Raw genomic sequence first — 20,272 nt, 5'->3', positions numbered from 1 at the left:
ATGAATAAATAGATAACAACTTAATTTTGAAAAACTTTAACTTCAGCAGTCTGCTGTCTCCTGCTCCCGCTGGCTCCTTCGCACCATCTTAAGGTGGATTAACTCTCACAATGTGTTAATGTCATTCAAGTGGGATGTAAAGTTGTCAACACGTTTTTATCTCTTTTCTCATGGGCCTGTCTTTCACCTAGACGGAAAGAATGTAAAAACATTGCAAATTGAAAAGAAATTTGTCAGCCAGGTCCCAACAAAACTAATTTATCCTTCTTTTAACCAAACTACTTAAGGTGTTGAGATATCTTTTGTTGGTAGAAAATACTATTGCTTTTCCTTCTTGACAATATGAATGAAACCTTTAATTTTTTGGGGGAAAGTTCCGGGAACCTTTGCTTAAAAGTCATTTTTGACAACAGAATTGTTAATCAGTGTTTAAAGCGTCTTTAAGAAACAATTTCATGAATGAAAATATACAACTTCAGACTTGAATTAATTTGATGTGACACTGTGAATCTGTATGCATCCTCTAACAATTGAGTAACAGATACACACAAAAACTGGAAGATTATAAATCATAAACTAAAGCTGCAAGCAGTGTGCAGCTTTAGTTGCACCACAGGGCCTCGGCAACAGTGTTCAAAGAAAACTCACATTTATATATATATATATATATATATATATATATATAAGTGCCTCAATTTAATATCACAAAGGTCTTAGAATGAGATTCACAATCGATCTGATCAAGAAGGAGTTATTTAAAGTATGGGACCCTTCATTTCAAATTAAATTCAAAATTGCAGACTTCCTGTTGGGTTTAGACTATGGATGCTATGGGTGTTACATGGGCAGATTTTCGTGCACATAAGTGAAATTAAATGGATAGGGAGGGGCCTCACTGAAAATTTCTAGGTGGCACTGTTGAGCCATTTTGCCACACCCATGTGCCAGACCCATAAAATACGTACATTTTCTCCAGGTCTGATGCATCTGCCAAGTTCCATGAGTTTGCCATGAGCCCTGAAAAAATAAATGTATATTTGGTAAAAATAATATTATAATAAACACTACAAATTCAATAAGGTCCACGGCACCCTTAGTGCTCGGGCCCTAATGAGATTATTATATATTATTATACTGCCTCAGCTTTTTTTTTTTTTTGCTCCAACTCTGCTGTGTTTTTTGTTTTTTTGTTTTTTGTTCAATAAAGTTTTTTTCTGGCTCTGAAAAAAAGGGGGCGGGGTTGGAGTGTTGAACCGGAAGCAGTATCTGTGCTGTGAGGCACGTTTTCCTCCTGAAGCAGCATGGACAGTTAGTTGTGGTGGTGTGAGGAGATGTCTGTAGAGATGGTGGAGCTCTCGGTCAAAGCGTCAGAGCCGGTCCGACCCGCCGGGATCCTGCAGCAGAACCGCGTCTTTCTCGACTTCTTCTGGGACTTGGCCAAACCGGATCAGGAGGTCCGGCTGAAGGCGGTGGAAAACCTCATCCAGTACCTGAAAACTAATAACAAGGTGAGGCGGATCACTGACACTGTAAACCCAGCATGGTTCTTCTGGACATGTACTCCTCAGATGCTGGGATAATAGTAGTGGTAGTATTGTTAGTAGTTGTATTCGTAATGTCAGCAGCAGTAGGACAAATATTCAAGTATTTTGTGTGCAGTATTACAATATTGTGTGAAAATGAGAACACAATCTTATAAAAAATACTCTACTACAAGTAAAGGGTCATGCTCTCAAACGTTTAAGTAAGAGTTTATTAGAAGAACTCTATTATCCATAGTGGGCCCTGTCAGTGTTGTATTACTATATTACTGAACCATTATTATTGGGAAACTTTAATGTTGTGGCTGGTTGATATGGAGCTCATTTTACTTCCTTATACTTTTGGATTCCTTAATATATGACAATGCATCATTTTTTACAAGCTCATCATAAGCTTTGTATGCAATATAGTTTATGTAAAGTAACTAGTAACTACAGCTGTGACAAAAATAGTAGAGGATTAACCTCTTTTAGACCCCCAAGGCAAAGATTTGTTGTTGTGCCCCTTTTGACCCCCACTTATATATGGCAGATTGATTATTTCCTAGGGCCCCCGGAAACCAGCCAGAACTCTGGAGCTGAAATGATTAGTTGATGAAAAGAAATTAAATAGCAGCAATTTAAGTAACTGATTTATAATTTCTCAAGCAACAATTCCAAAAATTCGCTCATGCTAGTATCTCAACTATGAATATTTGCTATTTTCCCACTTCTCTATGATAGTAAACTGGTTTTTGACTGATGGTCAGATATGATAAAGAAGTAGGGCTTCAGGGAATCATGATGCAATCAATTATTAAGGAGAATAATTGCAGCCTTACAGTTCTCCTATGATGGAATGATAAGACCTTGCCCAAGGTTTTCTGTATGTTAATTACTGATCAAGTAAGTGGTCTTAATACTAGACTTGGACACATGGCGTGGTTCTGTGTATGTCCTACAGGCAGATGAGTTGGAATATACCTTTAAAAGGCTGGTGGATGGACTGGCGCACACACGAGAGGCTGCAAGACCTGGATTTAGCCTGGCTCTTGGACAGGTGAGTGGAGACTATCATCAAACTAGTTGAACCTTCCTGTCCATAATTTTATGCCAGGTTGACTTGTACTTGGAGATCTTAAATGTGAGACAAAATGATCCCAACTCAAAGGTCACACTATTCAATAAATGTGACCTGTACTAAAAGAAATACGAAGGTTTTACATTTATTTTAACTGTCAAATATATATATGTCTGTATGTGCCTCACATATCCAGTATTGGTGGTCCTCTACTTTCTGACTAATACGAACACTGACTTGCAGCATTGACAAACATTTTTCTAGGCGGAAATGTAGTTCAGTTCCTTTTGATGTATGTTACAGATGAGTTATCACACATTGAATGATTCTGTAATTTAGTTTTAATTGACAGAAGTGCTGTTTTTAGATGAATGACATGAATTGGGTGCAAGGCTTTTCAGTTGATGTTCAGCTGCAAACCACATGTGATCAATTTTGGCAGTAACTGCTTAAACATAACAGAAGTAAGCAGGAAATAATCAACATATGCTGGCTTTAGCATGACACAAGTTTTTGTTTTTCAGGTCTTGAGTGCCTTTGAGGACATCTCTCTGCAGAGTATACTTGACAGAATCAAAGAAAAGCACAATTTGCAGACAGTGAAAAAGGTGAGTGTTTGGTGTTTTCTCTGTCAGCAGAGAGACTGTTTCATGAATGAGATCTGTGGCCGCTCAACTTCTTCTTGTGTTTTTCAGAAACTTGCCAGAAATGCTATGTTTGGAAACTTGTTTGGCGTCCTCGCTCTTCATCAGTCCGGCCGCCTCTCCAAAGTAAGTAGTTCCACCACCATTCATCATTTTTAAAGGAAAGGTTCAGCTCTGTCTGTTTGCCGGATGAATAGAGGGAGATTGTGTTTGAACGTAAAAAAACATAAACAAGCCGGTGAATCTGGAAACAGACCGCATCTTGTAATAGAGACTGTGTCGTAACTTTATTTTCCGAGGATGTGGTTTCACAGCTACGCTTGGTAGAAGACGTTGTCAGAGCAGGGAAGACGCAGGTGTAAATAGGAATAATAAGGATGACCAAGGTGACAGAGTTTCATCGTGTGTAATGTAGACACCAGGTTTTGTCAAGAAAGAAGAATATGTGGAATAATATCTCTCTCTGACATGTAATAAAGTTTGATCTTCACAGTTAGCCATTCAAGTCACACAAATCTCCCGCTTTTGTATGTTGTGAACTTATTGGCAGTATTTATAATAGTGGATCGAGGCCTCACTTTTGCTGTTTTCTCCAAATCAGCATCATAATCGGGGGTTAGAATTGGGGCAGCAGCTTGTTTTTGCCCCCCACAGGTTAATCCAGCTCTAGTCTGGAATCATAGTGTAGTTAAACATCAGTCTGTGTTGACTACAGCTGCCGACTCACACTGTGTAAAGGTTGTTGTGTGTGTGTGAGCTGCAGTGTAACACAGTGTTGTGGTCCTTGTCTTGTGTCTCTGCAGGAGCCTCAGGTGGTGTTGGGGTGTGTGCAGGTTCTCCAGAGCCTCAGCCAGCACAGACAACACCTCAAGGACCTGCCCACTAAGACCATGATGGACATCCTCACTGAGGTGACTGCTTCACCATATTGCTATAACCATAACACATATACGTGCACAAAGCACAGGGAGTTCAAATTTAATCTTAAACTTAAATCTTGCATGACTTGATAGATTGTTTTATGTCTTGAAGTTTCAAAAACACATCGAACATGTATGTCCTGTCTGTCAGATCTCGGAGGACGTGTTTGAGGAGGTCCTGCTGGGTGCTCTGCAAACTGACCTGGCATCTGCCTTCAACACTCCAGAGCAGCTGCAGCTGCTGCTGGTAGCACTGCAGCGCTTCCCACAAACCCTCAAACCCAAGAAACTCAAGAAGCTGCTGGGCTCCTCGACCATCATCAACACTGACAACATCCCAAAGTAAGACCACTGTGATTGGCTTGATTTGGTTTTTGCAGGTTTTATGTTTCCCCCTCCCTCGCACACACACATACATACACATGTTAGCTTTCTATCTCTGTCTTTCTTTCCCTCTCTTTGAGTTTCCCTTTAACCATATTGTGTCAGTTATCTCATATTAGCTGTAAAAAGTATGCCCCACTTTCCCTTTCTGCATCTGCTAATTGGTAGCTATAATTAACAACTGCTGTGTCGAAAATCTAAGCAACGTGTGATGTTCTCTGGCAGGTTGACAGAGGTGTTAAAGACGGCAGCACGCTCGGTGAAGAAGGAGTGCGTCCTCCCAGCGGTGGTCCTGGACCTCCTGAAGCTCTCGCTGAAGGAAGACAGCTTCCAGCTCTTCTGGAATAAAGCCATCATCGACGGCATGTTGAAGGATCAGCCTGGGCCATCTCAGTGAGTCCTCACAGGAAGAAAATGTGTTCAAAGACTGAAAGCACTGAGGGGCTAAGAAATTTTACATTCAGAACTGAATTTTTGTGGCAAAAAAAAGTAAAAAAAATAAAAAATCATCAACATTCAACAGGTTTTAGAAATTCCCATTGAGCTCTTGAATTTATGTTGATGATGATGGTGGTGTAGAGCACTGTTGGACACATTGCTCTGAAATCTCCCATGGGTGTTCATTTTCACTGAAACTTTGTTCCACACGCCTAATCTTTTATCTTTTTCCTTTAATTTGCCACTTATGCGTTTGTCCAGTCCTTGTTCCAGTTAGTAAAATTCTGCTAACGTGTTTCCCTGGTGTCGTCCTGTTTGTGTCCAGTTACCTGAGCTTCCGTCTGCTGGGCAGTGCCCTGCCTCATCTGTCTGTAGCCCAGCTGAAGGAGGTGTTGTCTGGAGAGGTGATGATGCATTACGGAGAACATGTGGTGTCTGCTCAGGTCAGTGGTCCTATCTAGTTGACTATAAATAGCAGGTTGTGCTCTTCAAAACTTAATATAGTTTTAGTTTGGGTGATTGAGGTAAACGTACGTCCAATTTAAATTGTTTGCGAAATGGCTCGTACCTCTACTGATGTGGCCACTAGAGGTACATTGAAATAAAAATGTGTTTTTGTCATTTTGATCCACTATTTAATGACTTTTTGACCCAAAGTGAGGCATTAAGTAGTGACTCAACAAGCTTGGTTACAACTGTAGAGAAAGAAACGTCAATGTCACCTTCTGCCAAGTCACCCTTTATATAAGGTTGCTAATTTTTACATCAATGTTAATAGATCACATTTTTCACAACCTGGCAACCCGGAAGTTGCTCCTAATGGCTGATCTGTAAAGCATTTGCAATTTATTATTAATTATGCTGAATTTGTCACCTTTCTTCAATTTTTAACATAGTTTTTTGAAAACTATGGGCATAGGACAGTTACAAGCTCTTAGTATTGTAGTATATTTACAGTTATATTATTGTCACATCCCTGATTGGTCAGTATTATTTTCTCCACTTTGAATAGATAAGGAGAAGTGACTGTGTGGCTGCTTTAACTAGTGGTCATGTAATTAACAGCAGACTAATCTCACCCATCACTTTCCTCTCCCAGAAACCGGATCGCTTCAAGTTGGCTCCAGAGATGGACGTCTACGTGTCAGACTTCTTGCAGGGCTGTCAGGACTCAGACAAACAGCTGGCAGTGATGGTGGGCTTCTCCTCGCTGACCAATCAGGGTTACCCTGTGGTGCCGTCAGTGTGGAGGGTGGTGCAGCACCTCCAGCCAGCAGCTCTGCAGAACTACGTGGAGTGGCTGAAGAACATGTTCATGCAGCCTCAGCTGGACAAGCTGCTGGACTTTAGCACTCGCAAGCAGAAAGACAATCAGGAAGGACGGGAACAGTGAGTGTATATGTCCGCTGTAAAACGTTCGGCTTTCTGAGAATCTCAGCTCTGTACCTGTCTGGTCTGGTGACCATGAACAGGGTTAAAATGCAGGAGTAATAACAGGATGTTAATAGTGATTATCCTTCCTCAGGAGGGAGAGCTCTGTATTCCGCCTGAGGAAGTGGATTGTTGCTCGGCTCACCTCAGTCATTGACAACCACCAGGTTAAGAAGCAGGAGGATCTCATCATGGATGTGGCCAGGTGAGACTTGCTTAGATGAGTAATGTGGAGGTCCTTGTGTTTGATGAGTACAAGGCCATCATTTGGCGTCGTGTTGTTTCTTTTCCAGGTTTGTCTTTTTCCACGCTTTCTTCAGCGCCAAGAAGGCCACGGCCGAAATCGCAGAGACGAAGGGGAAGCTTTCCGTCCCACTGGATGATAAAACCAGAGGAGTGCTTGTCAGTTCTTTCTTTGGGTGAGACACAAAACCTTCTCTGCAGTTCTTAGACTCTCTTAAACATCGGCCACAGATCACAGCTGGTGTAGAGATGGTAGCGTTGGTTGATCAAAGGGAAGAGAGAGACCGGCTGATGCAGTATGATAAAACAAGTAGTTACTATTTAACTTTTTTAAAACTTTAAATTATACAGTGTTGCTTTTTATTGTGTGTTATCGAGAAGCGACAGAGGCGTCTTGTACAGCCTGATTACAGGATCGTTGTGTCACATACTTTTTGATGGACTGTGCCACATTAGACCAGTTTTAACTGCTTTTAACTGTTGGATTGATCAGGGAAAAATCCCTGCCACTCGCATACTAATGCACATACATGTTTACAGTGGCTACCTGATGAATCACAAACATATGCACATCAACTATAAGATTGCTTCCTGAACGGTTCACAACACATCTACTGTAAAAAAAATCCTGCAGTTGGTCTGTTTGCATTCACACAAAGACCTTCCTCTTCAACCAGTTGTTTGGTCCACACCAGGGTTTTCACCACAGCCCAGAGTTTGTTTAAACCTGTATCTGGTACTGGTAACGGCTTAATCTGTAAGATTTCTGCCTGGAAATCAGATGTCATGCATCGGGATGCCCCCTGAAGGTCAGAGAAACGTAACATCACAGCCAGGGCCAAACCCCGTTTTGTCCAAAGACCACAAGGCTGTCCAAAGTGCCTTGTGACCTCTGTGCATCACTGTTTTCTGTCTGCCCACCATCCAGACTCCTCATGTCCATGCACCACCTGCCCCTCACGGAGGACTCAGCCGAGGGCACCGCTGCCAACCAAAAGCGGGCACTGGGTGTGACAGCCGATGGCACCATGTGGATCTACCACCTGGTCCAGTACGCCCAAGTCCTGCTTAACCAGCCAAAACACGTCCAGAGCAGCCAGCCTTTCAGCCCTGAGCAAAGGCAGGCCTGGGACAGGTAGGACAAGAAAGTCTCCTCAAAGTATGGCCCCCGTGGTCCCTCAGCAGGACAGAATCAAGACAACATGAAACATGTTTTCTTCTAATGGGGTTAGGATATTACAGCCACTAGCATGAATATAGTTGTACAGGTTTAAAGGATAATTCAGTTTGATACAAGTTGACTTTTATTTTTCGTAGTTTTGGCCATAATTTCTATAATATGGTAACACTGAACTCACCAAAGTAATATTTATATTTTTGTTCACCTACGGGTTTTACAACTACAATACATTGTTTTTATTGGCTGTATTTTTTAACGCTGTTTAATGAGTGCTACTCACAAGGAAGGGACATGTTTGATGTCTCTGTCTCCACACGTCTTCCTCCAGCATGCTGGAGTCTGTGGCGAGCCTGAAGAAGAAGGCAAAGAAGGGCCAGACAGCAGAGAGCAGCGCGTTCCAGCAGCTCTTCCTGTTGGTCGGCATGCACCTCTTCAAGGTACAACACACAACACAGAGCTGTGATACAGGAGTACTGGAATATCAGTCTTGATGTTGTTGTTGTGTTCTTATAGAGTAGTGTATTTTAATTTTCAATCTGCTGGCACATAAACAAAACAATGGAAATTAGTGGAGTAAGAGCAAAATAACCCTCTTAATAATCTCATGAATACATTTCTTCTAAAGGCCCCTGAGGAGCTGCTGGATATCATGAAAGACCTGCAGAGTTGTGTTGACAAAGCCCAGGAGAAGAAATCCAAGAAGAAAAAAAAGAAACAAGGTGAGGCTTCATACATCGTTCATACATCCATACATTAGAGAAATATTTCAACAAATTGATAAATACACATTATTTGTTTCTTGCCAAAAGTTACATGAGAAGATCTGATACCACTCTGGAGTCTGTGTGTTAAGTAAGAAGCTTGAGCCAGAAATGATGGAGACTTAGAGCCGTGGGAAACAGCTAGCCTGGCTCTGCCCAGAGCTTCAAAATGCAGCTACCAGAACCTTTAAAGCTCACTGACTGATACATCTGGTTGGTTTTTTTTAATCCATACACGAACATCTGCAGCATCCCAGATGTAGAATATATATGTTTTTTTGTTTTTCATATTTAATTCAGCTGTCAGTGTTGTCGCTGGGGACAGGTTATTACCCACACAAGACCTGACAAAAACTAGAAAACATAACATCGTCAGCGTCACTCTGGTCATTCTTGACACTTCAGAAATGTTTCAGTATATATAGTGTTGGTACAATGTCATACTAACATTTTGCAGTTGCATGCAGCTAAATTAACCTTGAGTTGTGATTGTTTCTGTAGGTCAGATTCCAGTTTTAGTTTTTAAGTTACTCATATTTTGTTCTTAAAAAAAAACCCCAATTAGTTAAAGCTGCACAAATCAATATTTTCATTCAAACAATGGATCGAATAACGATGTGTTTGCTGCAAGGAGTTGGTTGTAATGATAAACCCACAGAGGTTTATCATCCAACAGCAGTTTCCCTCAGTGTTTTAGCGTTTTTCAGTACATTGTTTTGGTTTTATACATTTAGCAGCTAAAGAGTCAGATTTTTCCATCAGACATTGCTGGAGACCGAAGCAGTATAGTATAATGCAAATAAAAGGGAAAAATTATCCTGGAAGTGTAAATAAGCAATTCTTTGCGAAGACATTATGGACTTTATAATGTGTTAATATGTCAGACGTTGTACTTACAGCTTGTTCCAAGTAGGTGCAGCCAACTGGTGAAAGAAATCAGTTAGTACTGCTTTAAAGTGTATGGACGTGTATTTTCCCTGATGCAGCCACAGAGCAGGGGGAGGAACCTGATTGGGTGGAGGTGATGGTGGACATCTTGTTGTCACTGCTGTCCCAGCCGAGCCGACACATCAGACAGGTCTGCAAAACCGTCTTCTCCTCCATCTGCCCCCATGTCACTGCAGCAGCCCTCACCGCCATCTTAGATGTAAGTAACATGTTAAAGGTCATTCATTGTCATAGGGTCAAGACAATTTTGACACCAACCGTCAGCAATGTTTGAGAAAATGTTTTTACAGGTAGACGTGATAAAGCTAAGTCTGTAGAGCAGCTTTCAGCTACATCTTGTGACCTTTCTCAGAAGAAGGCGTTTGCTTGGTTGTCATGGAGATGGTTGAGTTGTTATAATGTGACCTCAGTATAAAATTTCAGTTACGTGATGAAAGATATAACATAACAGATGTGTTTAAATGTTTAATGATTTGTTGACTTTGTGTGAGTTCAGAGACCAGAAATCTGTGTAAATGGCCAAAATCCAGCTGGTCAGTGTAGTTTTTAGTAAATGGTACTCGTACAGGAGTTTGGTACTCCAGGGTGTATTTACAGCAGCAGGACGGTGTGTGTGGGACTGACTCAAAATAAGCTCCAGGAGTGTGTCACTCAGTGCAGCAGTGAATCACTGCTGTGTTTTAAATAGTGTTTGGACAACAATGGAGCTCTATAGCACGGAGGAATAAAATGTATTAGGCTTTTGCATTTACATTGTTTAAATCCTGATATTTAAAGTGGATCCTTTTTGTTTTATTGTTGGCATCTAGACAGAGAGAACGGTAGAGCAAGAGAGAACAGACACAGAAATTCAAACTTTATTTGGTGCCTGTTTTATCCAATGCATGATGTTTGGAGCAACAGTTGCAGTCTCAACCATGGCTGCATGTATGTAGAGAGTGTGGCGTGTGTCACACACAGGCCTTCTGTATAAACAGGCTGTTATTCTGCTGCCACTACAATACTGACTAGATAAGCATCAGAAAATGGACGGATGGACATCGTTCCTGTTTGCTAACTGCCCAGATAGTGCCCTGTCAGTTTTACTAAACAAGTGATCTCTGCTGGTTTTCAGAGCCATGTGTGTTGCACTGGCAGGTTTGTAAGAGGTTGTAATGATGGTGCTTTTGGGCTGTGTGTAGGTTTTGGACCCAGAGAGCAATGACGAGGAGGACGGCGCTGTGGTCGTCACTGACGACAACGACACCAACAAAACCCAGAAGAAGAAACCAAAGGGCGATGACGAGGAGCATGATGAGGAAATGGAGGTCAGTTCTTCTCTTACTTAGTCACAACTTATCGTCTTCTGTCATTTGATCAATATCATCATCTTATCATTTTATCTCTCGTATCATACTGTGTGCCACCCGGACCCACATGTTTTCTTTTGTTTACAGATTAAACTAAATAAATGCACATGTCTTTACTGTGTAGATTTTTGTAGTGTTTTAGAAGTAACACCTGATACTGATGTCCTAAAACATGTGGTCATGGCTCTGCCAGGATGACACATCAGACGGAGAAGATGAGGACTCCGACAAAGATGAGGATGATGAAGCAATGGAGGAGGAGGAGGAGGAGGAGGAGGAGGAAGAGGAAGCGGAGGAGAGGATGGAAGAAGAAGTGGACCAAAATTTCCGTTTGGAGTTGATGAAGGTGCTGCAGCAGCAGAATGCTCTGGTGGGTGTTCAGGCTTTCAGCACAGTCTGATGTCTGTGGTTTATGTGTCCTGTTTTTTAAAGTTATGATTGTTTAAACCAACATTAGTTGACTTTTCTGGCCACTTGGGGGCAGTACAGCAATTTGTAATCAAAGCCAGATCCATTTAGTCATGTCCTTGTCTCTTATGTAAAGAGGATAACAGTGATCAGGCCACAACAGACTCTACAGCACAAATGCAGTGTAATATTGTGTTAAAGACTTCTGGGTCATAACCACATGTTCTCTGTTGGCCTGTATGTTCAGGCCACAGAGGAGGATGGCAGCAGTGATGAAGATCTGGATGATGAAGCCATGATGGAGCTGGATAAGAGTCTGTCAGCGCTGTTCTCAGAGCAGAAGAAAAAGACCCAGGCCAAGAAGGATGAGAAGACCAAACTACAGAAAGAGAAGACTCTGGTCCGGGACTTTAAGATCAAGGTACCTCATCCTCAATCTGTGGTCTTCTAACAGACTTCTAAGCAGTTTGTAAACAGAAAATATGCTTTGTCAGAGTCAGGTAATGATCAAAAGTGCAAAAATAGAACCCCTTCCGCCGAACTCAAGCCTGTGCGCCTCCTTTGTTTGGTTGTTGTAGGTGTTGGACCTCATTGAGGTGTTCGTGGCACGGCAGGCTGGAAGTCCTCTCGTGTTGGGTTTGGTGGAGCCGCTGCTCACCATCATCGACAGAGGAATGAGCTCTGACAGTGACCAGCAGGAGCAGGATTTCCTGCGCCGAGCTGCAGACATCTTCAGGTAACATGCTTCAGCTGTGGACTGAGGTGATTCACAGCATCTGTTGTCTCCACCCTGGGTGTTTTTGTTTGTTTGTTTGTTTGTTTGTTTGTTTGCTTGTTGGTTTACGTGAGTGGTGTCGAGCAAGATCATGAATTTGGTTTGAGTGTTTTTGTTCACCAGAGATTTTGGACATTTTATATACCTAAAATTTTCTAAATTAAAAGCTGTTTAATTAAAGTGATCTCATCTCTGCCCACTTAATGACAGCTGGCTTATCACTCCACCTTCCACTGTGGTGGTTTGGTGGTTTTATAATTCTTTTAAACCTCTCATCTGCCTAAAATTAATACCTGAATATCTGAATATGTTATACATGGCCCAAGAAAATGTCTTTACAAGAAATGAAACTGAACTTGAGACAAATCAACATTACCTGCTGCTGTCAGACTCAGCTACAGATTCAAACATCTAAGTTATTGGGTTGGATATTGTAGCCATTTACTGATTATTACTTTTAGTGAATGCATGTGTCCTGTTTGTGTAATTTCTTTTTTCAGGAACCAACTGTGTAGGTCCAAGGTTTACTGCAGGACTGTTGGTGACAGACAGGGGGAGCTCCATGACCTGCTGGACAAACTGATGACTAAAACCCAGAAACTGTCAGACTCCTCAGTCTGCCTGTACTACTTCAGGTACAACTCACTGTTTGATAGCTGAGCTGAAAAGAAAATTATGCTAAACTTGGTCTTCATGAGCAGATTGAATTTGCATGTCTGTAGGACCTGTAGGTGTTAATGTTTTCCCTGAGACATCTACTTTGACTCAAACATCTGTTTCCACGGTCAGGGATGAAATATGGGGCTCTACACATAATTTGGGTCTGTTAACATACCTACATTGTGCGGTGGTTGTTTCGTATTTTGCTGATGTTGTTCTGTCCTTGCAGCGCGTCTCTGTATGTGGTGAAAGTGCTGCGAGGAGCTCCTCCTGCAGAGACCAAGGAGGAACAGACAGCCGAGAAAGCGGCAGCAAACGACGTATGTTCATCACAAACTGCTTCATGTTTGACCTTTGTTTTCATCCACCCTCAGAATCAGAGGAAAGTGAGACCAGCAAATCAGTCAGTTAGTTGTCCTGATGAGACAGCGTGAGGTGTTGCTGCCACAGCAGGTCGTCATGGTTGAAACTACTTTAAGCTTTGTCCAAAACAAATCACACAGAGGTCTGGCCAAGGTTTTCTTTTATTTTATTTTAGATCACAAAGTTCATCAGTTGACAGATGGAAATTAAACAATGTCAGTGAACGCAATTGTTCCCGTTGCATTTTCGTCTGTCATATTATGTCAGCTTTGCACCAAATAGATTCCAGGTCTGTACCTGTTCTTTACTGGGTCAGAAAGTGGGTCAGTCGTGGATAACTTGGCCCCCTTTTAGACACAGCCTCTTTTTCACACAGATTTCTTGTTGTCCTTCGTTTTTTTTTCGTCATCTGTATTTGAGTTGAAATGATTAGTTGATTAATCAATTAGTTGATCAACTAAAATAATTGCAGATTTATGTTCTGCAATCATTGAGGTTATGTTTTTTAAATCATTAAACAAATATTTCTACAGTTGGTCTACACCACCATACAGTTGTATCAGGATGCTGCCATCAGATGCTTTCGTGAGATTTGTCATAAGTAGAGCAAACTTCATTGAAAAAGGTTACACAAATAGTTGTATGTAGAGAGGGAAAATGAACTGAGTAGGACAAACCTCTGAGGTTTCTGCCTCCAGCCAGATACAATGGAGGTGAATGGAAAAATAGTGTTATCGCTAATCTTTTTTTTCCTCCATTTTTTTTTCCCTGAAAGCAAAATGCCTTTTTCACAGCAGATTGTACAGAACATTTTGAGTTGTCACCATAGGAAAAGCAACGATGCTATCTTGTCATTATTGATGATTCAGTTACAAGCTTTGTACACATCATGATTAAGTTTGTTTCTATTGCACTTTGTTACATTTTACTTTTGTCAATACACCAACTTCAGTAAAATGTAATTATTATGTATTATTATTATAAGTCTAACTGGAATTCAGTCATCATTCTTTTTGTTATTCTTTCTTGTTCACTTTTTACTGACCATGTAATGTCAAAATGTCTTCTGTTCCTCTTTCAGATTCCCTGATCACATTCATTTTACTTTCATTCCTCCATTGACAGAAAGTGTGATCCCTGATGGTGGATTGTCTGATCTTTTGTGCTGTTTGTGTGTGCAGTTGAGGTTCACGGGGAATCTGGATGTGGATCGGGTCTCCACCATCTTCAGAGAGGCTCTGACCTCCTTCATGAGCAGGAGGAAGAGCCCTCTCACCGCTCAGATGTTCACAGACTTATTCAACAGATTCCCTGTGAGTACAGTGACACATCTCATTCAGAAAACAGAAGTTAGTTCAGGACATCACAGGGACTGAGGGCAAGTCTCCTTTGGCATGTAACTAATGCAGCTTATGTGTTATTTTCCAGGTTTTGTGTGTGAATCTGTTGGATACAGCTGTGCAGCACATCACATCTGGGGTCAGAAAACACCAACAGGTAAAGACCAAGGCATCTTAACTCACACAAGAGTAAATCAAATGATTACAACGAGATGTCTAGAGTTGTGTCTCAAATGAAGCCATGTTTTTCAATTTTGTTGCTGTGGTGCAGTAGATAAACTAGATCTGTCCACTAGCTCCGTAGTCACTGGGCCACATGGCTTTTTTCAAACAATCAAAATATGCAGTTGCAAGGCTGCCTTTTGAACTTGTGTTGACCGGCTAATGTGAATTTGTCAAAATTTTTGTGGGAATGTTTCCAGCAGCCTCATGTTTAGGAAAAGTCCAGTATTTAAGTTTAACATTGGTGACATTCTTTATTCATCATATTGTCAACAAATCCCACAAAAATACCAAAACCAACAACGTTTAAGTCTGTCTCTCAATACTCCCTCCTGATCCGGCTTTAAAAAACGGGTCACAAATGTAGCATGACATTTAATAAAAAAAAAAAAAAAAAAAAGGCCTGGTCATTTCTTACAACAGCTGGACACTAGTTTTTAGTATATGATGCACAATGAGGAGGAAATAGTTTATTTGTTGGGGACTGTTATCATCTGCAGATTACAGCAGCAGGACTCATGTATGATTGAGTCAAACTAAGCTACAGTGTGTTCATGGTACTGAAGGAAGGATTTTGTCACCCAGTGTAGCGTGTAGCTCATTGATTTTTCTTGAATAAGAAACAGCCCCAGATTAGACGAAGTATTCACCTGTAATACTGTAAAACTGTAGGTATAACACATCCAAGGGTATTTGTATTGCTGCTGGCCTTGTTACATTAGAGCACTGTGTAATGGACAAAACTTGACATTACAGCCCACTTTTGGACAATTGTAGAAAATGTTACAGTCTGTCTGTTATCATCATTATGCACAAAAGTAACACATTTACAACCAGTGTACAGCTGCACTTCAAACCCAGCTGTCTAACAAGAAGGATGTCCTCCCTCCATCTCACCCGTTAGATATTCATGTGTTACTCCTTCTACTGTTTAGTTCATGTCTATGTCAGACTTCCTCTTGATGGACATTGTTTTGTGTATTTCTGTGTGTGTGTGTGTGTGTGTGTGTGTGTGTGTGTGTGTGTTTAGGGCCAAGCGTGTGTGTTGGTGTTGCGAGCGATGCAGAGCAGGGAGGTTCAGCAGCTGCTGAGCGGCACTCCATGGACAGAGCTCTGTGCGAAGATTGCAGGTCAGCTAGCAGCGGTAAGTCGACACAGCTCCACATCACAGTCCTGGGATACATCACAGGGATTAACACCCATCGTGAACTGAATCTACAACACTGACCCGATGCCAGCACTCTCTATCTACAAAATATATCTGTAAATATCTGCATGGAACTGATTAAAAAATCATACTTCCATGCGTAAGATTGATATACGCATGAGGCCGTAACTACACAACAGTTCTTCCCCACAAGTAGAGGCATCCTTACACCAGCATCCTTTAGGCTTGTGCGGATTTTAATTATATTGTTCTCAAAGTTAATGAGATTGCATCGTGCTGTGATAAATGATAATTAGAGCCAATACTGCACTCACTGTCCTCTGTGTGTCCTTGAGACAGCTCAGGGTAAAGACAAGCATAATTACATGCTTCTGCAATTCTTCACCAAACCACTTCATGTCTGTGTCGCCCTGTCTTTCTTCTTCTAGACAAAAAAGAGACCTACCAAACAGCACAACTCCTCCTTAGGGGTTCTTTTGTTCCAGATGCTAAATGTTTGTTGTCATAAGGCATAATGTCACTCCTTGAACTCTGAGCTACATGTTTTGTTAAACATTTAACACAGACAACGTTTCAAAATGACTTAATGATTAAAAACTGCAGGCTAGCACTCTACTTTGAGTCCCCCTATTTAACATTTATAATATTCAAGTGTTTATCAATGTATTAGTCACCCAGTGTAAATCCTCCCGTGGACACCCATAAGAGGAGGCTGATGTATGAACAGACACATGAACAGATACTGAATGACATGTAATAATATAGAATATATCATCATGGGATAAGTTAATTGATGATAAATGCTGTACAGCAGTAGACACTTAAAAATGTCCTCATAGCTGCTTATAACTACATTGTAGTGGGTTATAAACCATTTATTAATCTAGCTTTAGAAAAACTTAATCAAGTGCATTTTTGGAAGCATTTGTTAAACAGGAATGTCACAACACAATTCTTTTTTACTGTGGGCTGTCTTGTTGGCCCAAGGGGTCTAAGATGCTGACCATGTAATCACAACATCCCCGCTTTTAGTCCAGCTGCGGGCCTTTGTTGCATATCATCCAACAAAGCACATGAGAATACAAAAACAAAAGTACACAGGCATTTCATTTACACACATTACAAACAGTCTAAAACACAGTGATTAATCGCCAGTCCAATACCCAACACCAATAAAACAAACTTCCCTCTATTTGTTTTATCTTTAGGCAGACTAATAATAATAATAATACTAATAATAATAATAATAATAATAATAATAATAATAATCATGTGGAGCACAGCAAGGATACAAGGAACAAGGACAGCAGTCTAACCCCGGTGTCATTTTTCTCAGAGTCTTCAGCAGGTTGATCAAGCTGAGAGCAAGGTGGTGAAAGAGAAGGTGGTGAGAACCCTGGAGCTCTGTCAGTTCCTGGTCAAGCACGTTCACCAGCAGGTAGGCTGTGCTCTGCATGTGAGGACGACATCGTGAGAGGGTGGGTACAGTTCAGTCTTTGAATCTCTGCCTCTGTTGCCCCCACCGTGTAGAAGCTGTCTGTGGACCTGGAGCCGCTTCAGAAGGTCCTTCTGTCCCTGACCAGCGTCATCACTTTCAAGAAGACTGGCAAGCTGGAAGACACCTACTGGGCTGTGATGAAACACTTTGGAGTCCTGTGAGTTAATGTGGTTTCTATAATGGCTGCCACAACTTAAACTTAAACAGTACATAAGAAACTGAAAAGTCTGCTTTTTTTTGTGTCTGTGTGTGTGTCAGAGCGTTGGGACTGGCAGTGCAGGGGCAGGGTACAGTTGTAGTCAGACTTTGGATTAAATCATCTTGAATACAAGAGCGCATATGGATATTGATCTTACTTTCATCCAGCCGCTGTGATGCTTTTCCTGCAGTCTTTTGTCCTGCACACGCTCACTTAAAAAAAAAAAAAAGCTGATGTGAAACCTGGTTATGTGTATACATGGCCAAGAAATCAGCATTCTCTCAGAGAAATCCAGCTGGGGAAAATCAGGTTTCCAGGAAACAGGGTTTCTCATTTACAGGACACTGGAGAAATCAGATTACTGCAGACAGCTGTCAGTAAACTGGCTGTTTTAAGAGCATGTAAACACACCGGATGTTCCTTCATTTTGTAGCAGCAGAGTACAGTTGATGATAAAATTCAACCAGCAGCACCAGTGTATCCTCCTTGTACAGCAGTAATTGTTGTCTCCACCAATGTAATGCTGAGGGGGTAAACAGTAGAATGAGCAGACTGCTTCCCAATAAGATATATTTACGTGGAACATGTGCTTGCATGCGTGTGATAAGCCAGTGCGAACTGTTGTGTTACACGGTCATCTGACAGCAAAACTGAACCTGGCTTTTCATGCGGTTCTTATGCTTGTCTGACCTAAACACGTCTACCGATTCTTAGTTGTGGCTTCTTTATTTGTGTCTTTTTTTTTTTTCGGTTTGTGTGTGTTTTTAAGTAGGGTTAGGGTTATGGAAGTCATTTCTACAGAAATATGATGAATGATACCGCATAACTAAGAGTTTCGAAGGGTTAGAAGTTACAGCAGCATTTTGACATTGCTAAAAGGCAAGTGCTTTCTCATTCTGTGGCGGAGCTGTTCAGAGATTTTAAACATTAAGTGTGAGAGCTGAAAAAGATCTGACACCTCACTGACAAAGAGAGCACTGAGTGAAAGACACCTTGAGAGATATTATATTCTTTTTAACACCACAGACTGAAGTTCAGGGTCGTTAACAGAGATTCAGTTTTTGATGAATCGAGTCAGTAGCAATGTTTTTCTTCCCTTGTCCATTTAACTCCTTTGAAGTCACCATTCAGTTTAGTAACTCTTATGATGATAATATGACCAATAAATAGACATAACTCCATACAAAATGCTGCGAAAGGCTTTAGCACGTGGCGTGTCTGCTCCAACAAATTAGTTTGAATAAAAACGTGTGTGTGTGTCTGTATCAACTGTTTCTGAAACCTTTTTTTTTTTTTTTTTTTTTTAATTTAATTGATAACTTTTTTTTTTTAAATGGTGGTGTATGAATTAACATAAGGAATCTATTTGTTGATGCCCCTGATTGATAAGTTGAATCAGTTCTTCTAACAGTAGTAGTAGCATCAGAGCCGTCATGTTGACGTTAAATGTGTTCATGTTCACATTTGCAGGAAACCCAAAGTTGAAAAGACAAAGTCTGACAAGGAGGCCGACCAGCAGCCAGTTCCCAAGAAGAAGAAGGGCTTCCTACCAGACACAAAAAAGCGTAAAATGCGCAAGAAGCCTGTCTTAGAGCCAGCAGCAGCAACCCCCACAGACAAACCAGGAGCAGACAAAGGACAAGTCAAAAAGAAACATGACAAGAAAACAAAGCAGAAACGACTGGCCGACAGCGCGGCGGCTTCTCAGCCCAACCCAGCCAAGAAGAGCAAGACACAGTCTGAGAGCAAACCGGCGAAGAAGAAGAAGAAGAAGCCCAAACAGAAGAAAGAGGGAGGAGGGCAAATGTAAAGTGGACACTGCTATTTTAATGGACACAAAGAAGTTTTTGTTAATTTCTTTTTGAAGAGGCTGTGTTTTTGTCTGTTAATTTTTCTACTGTGCATGCAGTTGACCTGGCTGTCAGTTCTGGCAAGATGTTGGTATGTTTCAGTATGAGACAAGTCCATATTGAAAACTTCCGATGTGTGGGAAGTGAATTAAGACGCATTATTTTTCTAATGTTTGGCTATTGATAAAAAAAAGTATATCTACAACAATAAATTCATTTCTCCTCCCCAAAAATCCATCACAAGCTTTGTTATGCAGCGTTAATGAGAAACCTAGTCAGATCTCACAGTCAGGGTCCCACTCGACGATCAAATACAGAATATAAAACTGTGTGAATGTTCAACAAGTAGGACCCAGCTCTACCTTTCATCATCACTTCTTCAGATCATTTGATATTTCTGCAGTGAAAATGATGAGATGATGCTCATTATATTTTTAGGTTGATTACAACCTATGGTTGATACCTGTCATGGCCTGGAATTGAAAATCGAAATTTAAATACAGTACTGTGCAAAGGTTTTAGGACCTAAAAGTAAAGTTATGTTGCTTTCCAAAAATAATGCCATGAGTTGTTTTATTATATTAATATTATATTATTATCTGTTAACTTCATACAAAGATCAGTAAACAGAAAAGAACAAAATTGAATTGGCATTTGTTTTCTATCACCACCCTGTGACTTTAAAACAACACCAGTTCTCCTCAGTACACTTGATCACAGTTTTTCAAGGTACTTGGCAGGAAGGTTGTTCCAAGTATCTTGGAGAACTTGCCGCAGTTCTTCTCTCTCAGTGTCTTCTGTCTCTTCATGTAATTCCAGACGGATTCCATGTTGCTGAGATCGGGACTCTGTGGGGTCCAGACCATCTGTTACAGGACTCCTTGTTCTTG

The 20,272-nt window shown here is 41.0% G+C and overlaps 1 protein-coding gene across 1 annotated transcript; it reads left to right on the top strand.

Annotated features, from left to right (window-relative positions):
- Window positions 1-1,282: 1,282 nt before the first annotated feature.
- Window positions 1,283-19,617, top strand: mybbp1a (MYB binding protein (P160) 1a). The gene is made up of 27 exons (XM_071460709.1): window positions 1,283-1,508; window positions 2,485-2,580; window positions 3,126-3,209; window positions 3,297-3,371; window positions 4,049-4,156; window positions 4,317-4,507; window positions 4,775-4,942; window positions 5,313-5,430; window positions 6,087-6,376; window positions 6,513-6,623; window positions 6,712-6,837; window positions 7,590-7,796; window positions 8,170-8,278; window positions 8,467-8,560; window positions 9,589-9,749; window positions 10,732-10,857; window positions 11,093-11,269; window positions 11,555-11,728; window positions 11,886-12,043; window positions 12,583-12,717; window positions 12,972-13,062; window positions 14,287-14,418; window positions 14,534-14,602; window positions 15,698-15,811; window positions 17,172-17,273; window positions 17,366-17,490; window positions 19,003-19,617. Exons 1-27 carry the CDS (start codon window positions 1,332-1,334, stop codon window positions 19,340-19,342), a joined length of 3,858 nt encoding a protein of 1,285 aa, XP_071316810.1. The 5' UTR covers window positions 1,283-1,331; the 3' UTR covers window positions 19,343-19,617.
- The last annotated feature ends 655 nt before the right edge of the window (window positions 19,618-20,272 follow it).

Source organism: Trachinotus anak, unplaced genomic scaffold, assembly GCF_046630095.1.
Source record: "Trachinotus anak isolate AG129_WGS33_773 ecotype Australia unplaced genomic scaffold, CSIRO_AGI_Tana_v1 ptg000024l, whole genome shotgun sequence".
In the NCBI taxonomy this organism is placed as follows: domain Eukaryota; kingdom Metazoa; phylum Chordata; class Actinopteri; order Carangiformes; family Carangidae; genus Trachinotus; species Trachinotus anak.
This window is presented reverse-complemented; position numbering and strand designations above follow the sequence as displayed.